This window comes from Rhipicephalus sanguineus, chromosome 2 (assembly GCF_013339695.2).
Source record: "Rhipicephalus sanguineus isolate Rsan-2018 chromosome 2, BIME_Rsan_1.4, whole genome shotgun sequence".
NCBI lineage: Eukaryota > Metazoa > Arthropoda > Arachnida > Ixodida > Ixodidae > Rhipicephalus > Rhipicephalus sanguineus.
In genome coordinates this window covers 85,030,335-85,040,569 of record NC_051177.1, presented here as the reverse complement: position 1 = coordinate 85,040,569, position 10,235 = coordinate 85,030,335, and the positions used below count along the sequence as shown (strand labels likewise).

The 10,235-nt window shown below is 45.5% G+C and overlaps 1 protein-coding gene across 1 annotated transcript in view; it reads left to right on the top strand.

Moving 5' to 3' along the window:
- Nucleotides 1–1,747: 1,747 nt before the first annotated feature.
- Nucleotides 1,748–10,235, top strand: part of LOC119383269 (putative helicase MOV-10) — a 39,626-nt gene continuing 31,138 nt past the window's right edge. Inside the window, exons 1-3 of the mRNA XM_037651331.2 lie at nucleotides 1,748–2,084; nucleotides 7,952–8,228; nucleotides 9,689–9,850. Of these exons, the coding sequence (XP_037507259.1) occupies nucleotides 1,957–2,084; nucleotides 7,952–8,228; nucleotides 9,689–9,850 (567 nt within the window). The 5' untranslated portion in view covers nucleotides 1,748–1,956. The remainder of the gene's footprint in view (nucleotides 2,085–7,951; nucleotides 8,229–9,688; nucleotides 9,851–10,235) is intronic.

The following is a 10,235-nucleotide window of genomic DNA, read 5'->3' as shown; positions in this document are numbered from 1 at the left end:
TTAGCCAATGGCTTAGCACGTAACATGTCGCCATACTAGCCTTGGGAAGTGGGCGGCCGCATTTTGATGGGGCGACATGCAAAGAACACCTGTGTGCCTTGATTAAGGGGCATATTAAAAAGCCCTAGGTGGTCGAAATCAATCCCGAGTTCCCCACTACGATGTGCCCGATAGTGATATTGTGGTTTTGGCATGTGAAATGCCAGAAATTATTATTACTTGAAAGTAGCGGATTTTAGCTGGCAGCAGTATGGGAAAGAAACTGCAAGGAATTTACGTAGGTAATGAGAAGGGGATAATAATCGCGTACACTATTAAGTCTTTTCATTCTATATGCCCAGATATGCAATGGGTTAATTTGAAATGACCAAAAATACCGCCTCTGGGCAAGCTCGCCCGTCCTACTTCCCGGGAACGATGTAAAAGTAAAAAAAGAGCTATCACCGTTTCGTTAAAAATTATTGAATATTGCGCCCAGCGCCGACTCGTACGTCGCTCATGGTTCACTTATTCAAATGTTTTGATGTGCGACACCCGGATCTACCGGATGCGTCAAAAAGGTTCTGACTGGTGTTGCATAAGTCGGTTACCAGACATTGGGAGGGGGGGGGGGGGGGGGGGGGGGGAGGGGGTTCAGTTTCTTTTTTTATGTATATAATCGCGTTGCTGTTTTTTTTAAAACGTAGTCGCGACGCGGCGATCCTAATTGCTACGAATAACATCCCCTGTACTTTCCTTGGCATTATTGTCTGTTAGTTCTCATTATATTTGTGTCTAACAATGAAAAACGAGCCCCTAAAAGTAATCTTATTTCATTCATTCACAGCGAGGGTCTCGTTCTGGCAGACTTGATGCCTTCAGGTAGTATGCGAGGGATTATTGGTCAGCTGCCAGTTCATAAAAAGATCACGTGCTACGTGACGCCAACAGGCAGAAAAAGAGTGTTCCACACTCGCCGCCATGGCTGCGATTGGCGCTAACACTCGTAGGTTTAAATTCACATATATACCCCATAAAGTGGGCGCGGGAGGATGACCGCCGCCGTAGCTCAGTGGTAGAGCATCGGACGCGTTATTCGAAGGTCGCAGGTTCGGTCCCTGCCGGCGGCAGGTTATCTTTTCGTCCACTTCACTTTCTTCACATTTATATCCTAATTGCAACAAATAACATCCCCTGTACTTTCCTTGGCATTATTGTCTGTTAGTTCTCATTATATTTGTGTCTAACAATGAAAAACGAGCCCCTAAAAGTAATATTTCCTTCATTAATAGCATAGACGAGTTGCAAAAAAAAGCGCTACCTGTACGTATGTACAGGAAGCACAGGAAGCATCAATGGTTGCTGCCCGTGGGGTTTCCTAATGTGCAATAAGGACCGATGCAAAGATGGCAAAGACTTGTGAAGACTCCGTCAGTTCATGCACGTGGCGATGTTGCAAGTTGTCTACTGCGGATATCGAATATCACATGCGTTGTTACGTAAAACCCGGATCGAGGCATGTTCACGCAAATGTGCATGTTATTAAAACTCTGATTGAAGCTCATAACACCGTCTATCTAGTCTAGGCAAAGCGGTAAAGTTTTTTATATCTTAGTAGTAGTAGTATAGTGGCTAGAAAGGCTTTTCTAGCCACTATAGTACTAGTAGTGGCCCTTACGTTTGACAACCATTTACATCCTCTAAAATGCTCGAAACCGAAACTGGAAGTGTACCTATCCAACTGAAATCGGCTCTAGTCGATATGTAAGAAACGCGGGTGATGCTTGGGCGACGCTTCGCACATGTCTGCAAATCATGTGCTTTTGGCTTGGTTCGTAAAGCTTTGTTTACATGACGCGTTTTCAACACATGTAACGCAGTGCAAGTTTATTCTTTAGCAAGTTAACGTGACCGTACTTGAACATACATGCGCGAGCCGCGACGAGCGCAAGTGGCACTAAGAAACGTTCAAACATCATGTTTACACTACTGGGCAAGCTCATCTCTGCGGCGCTCGACAACTTTTTCGTCCCTTATGAAGAACCGAAGTACGAGCTAGGATATGATGTTATTGCTGCTGCAGAAGATGCTACCGATTGTACAGGGTAAGTCTCCGATTCAGGCGTATGGTCTGCTTTTGAATTACATGGAATATGTTTTGTTTGCCCCGCTGTCGTCCACATCACCTTTGCATGAACGCTTGTCTGAAGTGCGCACACGTGCTGCAGTGAGTGCAGTTGCACGTTAACGCAGTTAGCATGCTGATGATCTTCTTTTTCTCTCTGGAAGGATGTCATTTAGCTGCCTGTAAAAAACAATTATTAAATTAACCGCCGGTTTCATGGCCGATACCCCGTAGTCGGTAAGAGCCAACAAACGGGCACAAGCAAGCAAGTAATGTGGCGCCAGCGGTGAAGTCTGCGCGTAAAAAACGCGTTTAACTCAAATGGTACATGTGCTTGCGGCCCTGTTCTAGCTCTCACAGGATGTAAGAGCTAATTAATTACTGTCATTTAATGATTGGTCGTAGTTGCGACGGCTATGCATCGTTTGAAAGGCTCAGAATGTGCAATGTAACCTAGAAACGCTGGAAGCGCTCGTGTGATGTGTGACTTGTAGGGCGAGTCATATAACGCGTATGCAATGGCGCATGCAAAAACGGCGCTAGTTATGTGAGCCACGTGCACCCGCCAGCGCTGACAATATTCTTACAACGCGATTGAGTGTAAATATGTGCAAATTAATGCCACGGCTGCTCGATCACAACGTACGCCAGGCAGTGGGCACCCTGTGCATTTTGAACGCCCGTGAACATATACTGCCGTTAGGAGATATATGTGCACGTGGAGACTGCTAAACGTCCCCCTGAGCAGAACTTGCAAACAACCTCCCTGTTGCTTTTTTTCTTATGTTTCCGTGCCGTCTCGTAGTCATCAGCAGACCACAAGAATTAAGAGTGAGCTGTTGTGTACTGGTGGACAAGGGCGTCCGAAGAACTTCGTGCAGGGTGGTGCATCCACATGGGTGGAGTGGGGGGATTGTCAGTAGTGTGTCATAATTAACGTGCAAAGTTGGCTGGCAATCCTGAAGGCCGTTTCACATGGATATGCGATAACCTGAGTGTACAACCAACGTGTGTATCTGATTGCTACCGCATAAAAAATATCTGAAATTTTCTGAACAGCCCATGGAAGTGGGCTGTTCTGCAAAGCTTGAACGCAACGAGTCTCGCCTACAGGATAAAAATTATCTTGATTGAGTGCATTCTGCCATAGCCTCTATACTCTAAGTATAGAGGAGGCTATGGTTCTGCGTATGGCAGTAAAGGAAAGCGAATGCAAAACGCATTGTACTCTGTCAGAGAGAAAGTGCACGGACATCTGCAGCTAAATGCTGGCATTGCCCGTTTGAAAATGACCTTTATATAGTTCCTGATTTTAGAGAAACAAAAATTATCTTTTCGGTCACGATAGTCTCGAGCTTTTTTTTTTTTTTTTTTGTCTGCAGCAACGTAGCCGAGTTTCATGCGTTTGTCGTCTCTATTGGCACCGAGACTAAAGGATGTGCGCAGATAACCCAGACAACGACCTGTATGGTCAAACTGAATTAAGTGATCGATTAAATCGCGGCTGCGCTGGAACGCAACCTTTTAGTGGCGTTCCAGCACATCCTTGAAGCGCTGGAACGCTACAAAAGATCGACACGTATTTGCTTTGTTTGTTTGCAAAAGCAGCGTTCCAGCGCGGCCGTGATTATGCGTGCGAACGCGCGAGCCGTCAGAACCAACAGAACAGCGCGACGTGTTCAAGTGCACGTGCTTTCCCAGCTCGCGTGCCAATCGAGCGCATTCTCTCCTTGCTAGCGGATCAGTGCAACGTTAGCGCTTGAATAGCAAGCATGGGTAAACGTTCCAAGAGACGTGGACAACTTGTCGCCAGTAATCGGAACGCGCCGCCAGCAGTACGAGGTGAAGCCGTGGTGCCCTCCACGGCTACTTCAGCCGGTACGGCCCGCACGGCTTCGGGAGGCCAGCAGCCGCCGAAGCGCAAGAAGAAATCGAAATCGAAGCGCCGCCAGAAAAGGTACCGTTGCTGCTGCTAAACCTGTGTTTGGCTTTACACCTCTACTTAAACTGTGTCATAGAGGCTGTTGAACTGGGGATTTACACGGGCTTAAGCGTTCGGGGGGCGTTCTGGAGATCGAGCGGCCGTGGTTCTGGTGTAGTACACGCATGCGGCGTCTATCGTCTGTACTCAGGCGTGCGCAGGGTTCCACCGGTTCCACATCGGGGGGGGGGGGGGGGGGGCAAGGTTTATCCCCCCCCCCCTATTAAGTCAATGTATGGGGCAGACTTTGCGCCCCCCTCTTCTTAGGTGACTAGCACAAGGATAACGCTTCATTATTTGCGTTAACAGTTAGACGCTGGAGGCGCAGGTGCCGTGCCGTCTTAATGCTGTCCTAAGCCTTTCTGCGCGCTTAGGGTTAGTTAGTAGAGACGCGCTGTGTTTGGCTAGAGTACACTCTAGTTTGGCCTTGAAAGAACTAAGCGGACGTACCGTTATTGCTGTCGTGATTCACTCATCGGCGGCTGTACTGGCGCTTGGGCTGCGTGGGCACCGACCTTCGCTGCTGGATTCAGCATTGTGTGCGCACGCACGCCATAGCGTTCCTTCTGAGCAGCTGTGTGCGTAACCAAGTTGCATCCACTGTTGTGCGCTGAACGTACGGCACTCACAGATTGAAACGCGACATTATTTCTTTTTTAAGTATAACGGCTGTTATGAGCAATAGCTCGTGATAACTGCGTCATGTCGCTGCAAATCTGTGGGCGCTGATGGTTAGGTTGGCTCCAGGGGTGTAGCCAGAAGCTTTTTTCGGGGGGAGGGGGGGGGGAGGGTTCAACCATGTGTGCGTGTGTGCAAGCAAAAGTGAAAAATTTCGCCCCCCCCCCCCCCCCCATGGCTACGCCTTTGGTTGGCTCTGGCGTAAGCGCGAGTTTTAATTACGCCGATATGACACGAACTACGGACGCTGGAAACGAAAGTACGAACATTGCTTAGCCCTAAATTTTCGCGTTTCAGTCGGCGAGTACTAGCTGTACAGTAAGCACCAGCTGAACATGGCAAACTTTTCTAGTTTTCCTTCAGGATCATGTTGTGCACTATTGCGGTGCGGCCGTGCGACGCTTGCGATGCGGTTATTGGCGTTTTTTGCCACGTAAGCGTAGAGTGCCTCGATGCCAGCGCCGCCTTCCGTCGATGGGACGCCGGCATCGCGGCACCCTACGTCTAGCGTTCTGAAACGCGTTCAGCGCAATATCGCATTCTTTGGTTTGTCTTTGAGCTAAACTGCCAATATATATTATAAAAACAACGCTAGATGTGCAGTCAAATAAACGACTGCATTTTTGTTGTTTTCTTTTAGTAGTGATCGTGCCTGGAGAAAAACGCTAGATATGCATTCAAATAAACTACTGCATTTTTGTTTTTGGGAGCTGCATATAGACCTTATGCCCATTCGTAGGAGTCCTTAACACTGAAAAGGTCCACAATGACGGTGGCATAGCAACGGTGGCATCCTGCCATTCGTGCAATTTACTGAGCACTATGTAGCAGTTTCAATTTGTGCAGGTCACCGCAGTATGATTTTGTAGATAGCAAAATAGGAAAATATTTCATTCACCAAGCAGCAGTGTGTGTTGGTGTTAAGGAACCTTGAATATTCCAAATTAATTTAGAGCCTTTCACCAAGTTTTCTTCATAGCCCCTGGGACACTTAATTTTTTAAATTTTTTTTGTACGTTGTAACCATCACTCAATGTATTGAGACACGAGTGTGAGCAAAAACATTAAGAAGGGACATAGATAAAGGCAAAGTGAAGACAGTTTGGTACCAGTGTAGGTCTTCATAGGTTTCAAACGGATAAGGTCAGCAGGTTTTGTGTGTCCAGGTTTGAAAAAATTGGCTGCCATCTCCTTGGGAAATGTCTTGAGGGAAGTTGCATCATTTCGAAACAAAGGTTGGAAGGTTACGGGCAGACGTTTTCAGAGGCAGGATGCCATTCAAGTCGTAGCCTCCACTCTTCGTCTACTCTTGGGTCACAGGAATGTTTGCTCCTCAGCCATTGAGGTTGTCGGTTCTGTGCATTTACCTCACTCATTTAGGCACTCTTTCTTTTATACTTTGTATTAATTAAACATTCTCCATTTTATTATGACATTAGCCTGCCTATACTCTTGCTTTCTGTAATTATGTACTATAGCGATTGAAAGAAATGCGAACAGTACGGCACCTACGTTCTCTGCTGTTTCACATTTCTTTTCAAGCGGTTGTAGACTAGATGGTAATAAAAACCCAATTGAGTCATCCATTATACAATCAAGAACCGCTCTAGTATCTTTTTATTGCCACCAAGGGCAGAGCGCGATGAAAACAGCACGCCGCACTGTTTGCGTTTCTATCGCCCCTGTGCCTCAGTTACCATTGTTGGCACTGCTCGCTAATTGGCCAGTCCTCTACAGGATTTGTGCCAATGCCACCAATATCTGCTACTATGATAGTGCATTATTGCCTTACAAGTCAAAATTAAGGGATTTAAGTGTTTAGGCGGGGTATGCTGTACAACTTCAATCACTACACTACTTTGTACTCCTCAGCACAGTGAATGTGCTGAGGTTCTGCTTCTACTGTATCCTTCTACTAATGTTGTCCTAGTAGTAGTAGTAGTAGTAGTAGTAGTAGTAGTACATTTGCATACTTTGCCACAAAAGCCCCTAATTATTGACTCATGCCCTATCATCATCATTCACTTTTGAGACACTGAAGGCCATTTTATGTTAATTTTAAGACAGCAACAGTGGTAGTTTAAAAGCAGTTTTAGATAACCCTTTTTTTTTTGAGGAGAAAGCATACTTTATTACTATAGCAATTGAACCTCATGCCATCTTGGTCTCGTTATGAATCTAGAATGGCAAGTGTTGGATACTGAAGAACTCGTCATTAAATGCAAGTTTGCCAACCATATCTTATGGACAAATGGCAAACAAAATTACAGGTTTAGGTTCATACTTTTATCCACTTTGCACTGCTAAGGAGTGTGAAATAGAACATGTTATCACTGGAGAAACGAATGGTCTTTCATGCTTTGGTTTGACATGTGCTGGTGTTGGATGACAGCGCTCCCATGTTGCTCATATATCACTAGTCCTAACTAACAGTTAATAAAAATTTTTATATGGGCACTATCACAGAACACCCTTTACAATGGCATAAAATATTTTGCAACGTCATGACACACTGACTTGCTGTGTTCACGTGACCACTGTTGCTACCATGATTGAATATAAGTGGAAGAAATGTGCCCAGCACCTTTTTTTTTATATATAAGAGCACCATTGCAGTACGTGACATTAATGCAAGATGGCAGCAAGTTTCGCTCTGCATCATCGCTTTACGGTGTCCAGCATTTCAAGACAGCTTTAATGTCAAATTGGCCTGCATATATATATAACCATCCGCCTCGGTGGTACAGCGGTTACGATGCTTGGCTTACCCGAAAGTTGCGGGTTCGATCCCGGCCGCGGCGGTCGCATTTCAGTGGAGGCGAAATGCCAGAGGCCCGTGTACTGTGCGATGTCAGTGCACGTTAAATATCACCAGATGGTCAAAATTTCTGGAGTCCTCCACTACGGCGTTCCTCATAATCATATCCTGGTTTTTGCACATAAAACCCCAGATATTATTATTATTATTACTCGTATAACTGTTTCTCAACCTGCACACTTACTAAGAGGGTTAATTTTAAGTGCTAGAAGTGTGTGATGAATCTTATAGAAAATTTTGAAGATATGCCCCATCGCTCCTTTAATATAGGGCAATGATGACTGTGGCGATTGCTATATGCAAGGTAGTGTTTCTGCTGTAGCTTTGAAGCCCATGCATGTCATTTTCTTCTCCGCCTTGACCCATGCAGAAATGAAGAGCCAAAGCATGGGCAAATCACGCACTTGAACCCCATCCGGCAATATGGTGTCATCAATGAGGAGCACTACTTCAAGCTGAGCCTCGTACCAGGCGAGCACCTGACCGTGTCCACCAGAGTTCTCTTCCGCCTTGATGCCACCGGCCGGCAAGTTAAGGAGGTGTCGGTGCTGCCCGAGCCGTCGCCTTCCAGCATTGTGGCCAAGGTCACAAAACTGGAAAACCGCTACCTCCACCTCCTGGACACTGCAACACCCGTCCAGTTGTCGGTATGTTTTAATGCGTGAGCGTTCCTCGGTTAGGTCTTCTGGGAAAAGTGTGTGTGTGAGTCTCTAACAGCGCGACAGTATAACAGAACTGTCGGCGCTGGAAGGAAGTTGGCCACTGCAGTTGCCACAAAGCCGGCGTCCTGACCTACTGGGTTTACGGTTTACTCACATACAACCAGCGCTGGTTGGCAGTGGCCAATTTTTGGTGGTGTTGGCTGAATTATGGCTAATGCCGGCTCAACGATGGCTATCGTTGGCTAGTGTTGCCCTATGTTGGTTAAATTTGAGAATTTTAAATATTTATGCAGCTACGTCACAGTTCTCCAGCAGGTAGTTCCTGCGTAAATTGTTTTACAGTTCAAATGTGATTCACCTTTGATCCCCTTTAATTCACTGTAACCTACATTTCTCCTTATGTGCTAATTATCGCTTCTAATCACTTGTTATGCCCTTACTTCATTTAAGTCCCCCCTCCTCACCCCTGAAACTTCCTGCACCTCAGTCGGTGTTGCGCTACCTGACTTTCAATACCATTTGTGTTCACACTACTAGATACCAGAATTTTTTTACTCTCGAACCATATAAGGCTTTCTCCCCAATAACCAAAGCTGTTTGCAATGAGCTTTGAGAAATATTAGTGATTTTGTAAAAAAAAAAGCTTCCAGGCAAAAAAAAGCAATTTATATGTAATTTTATTAGACTGCTTCGATAGGTGGAACATTAAGCTTTATTTGTGGGCAAAAATTCAGTCATACAAAGGAATGACACACAACTTTGTTCATCAAATGCATCTTCGTGGTGTGCTCGCTTCGCAGCCGCTATTGTTAGAGAAATGCTACTAAAATATTTGACTAGCTTTTCCAGTAAGCCTTGAGCGCTGGTCTCAATGTAACCTTTGTTTGATATTTGGCACCTACTTAATAACTCTCTGCTCAGGTTATGACCCAAAATTCATTTTAAAGGGAAGGTTAAGTGATGACCATAATAACTTCCTTGAAGCTTTATCTTTATTTTGTTGCAGTTGATTCTACACATTTCTGTAGCAATCTTCAAGTTATTCCTCTAATGGTTAGTCACAGTGGAATGCTGGAGAGAGGGAAGCAATTCTTGTGATTTTCTATATTGGTACAACACCTCTCAAGATCACCGTTCACCTAGAAAAACAGCTTTGATGCACCTAGATGGCTTATTTACAAGCTGCTTGCATGCCTTTAAAGTGGCTGCAAGTGAAGCCGTTTCGTACATGCCCCTCAAGATTGTCCCGAGGTGAGGCATTTGATTTGGCCAAAGTCTTGTGGAATTTTTCCAGGTGCAGCAACTTACTTGCTGTTTACATCGCTAATGTCATTAGAAAGGTCACTAGAATGCTAAAAAGGCATTGTAACCATTTAGATTGTCGAAAATTTGCCAAATTTAGTGACCGTCGTGGTGAACAATCAATACTACTGCTTTGTCTGCAGGCAGGATACAACCCAGAATTTAAGCTGTGCTCGGGCGATTGGGTACGCTTGCATTTTGATGAAAAGACCGGCAGCGCGAGAGTGGTCGAAGCACTGCGGTCAAAGGACGTCGTGGGACAAGTGACCCGCCTCACGTCTACAGGTGGCATCATTGAACAACAGGTGAGAGGAACTTGCTTGCTCTTTTTTTATCCTTGGATGCTCTTTAACAACTACTGAAATAACACACACGTTTGGTGCTGAGTAGCAGCTCTGCGTCTGAAGAACACTCATGGCTTCCACCCTAAGGTACGCTGGTGGTTCATGCCTAAAGAGGAAGATGCAGCGAGACAATGCCACTGCCTATATCTGCACAGATTGGATAATTTTCTACGCCCACCACTGCGAAATGGATTCTAAACAAAAAATTAAGTTGCATTTTATAAGCGTGTTTGTAAGGACCGAGTGGTGGTTCGTCACGTTTGCGAGTGCGTGGCTCAACGGGACGGGCGACAAGAGAATACGCACGAATGAGTTTCAATAAACATTTATGGGGACAAGGGATTCT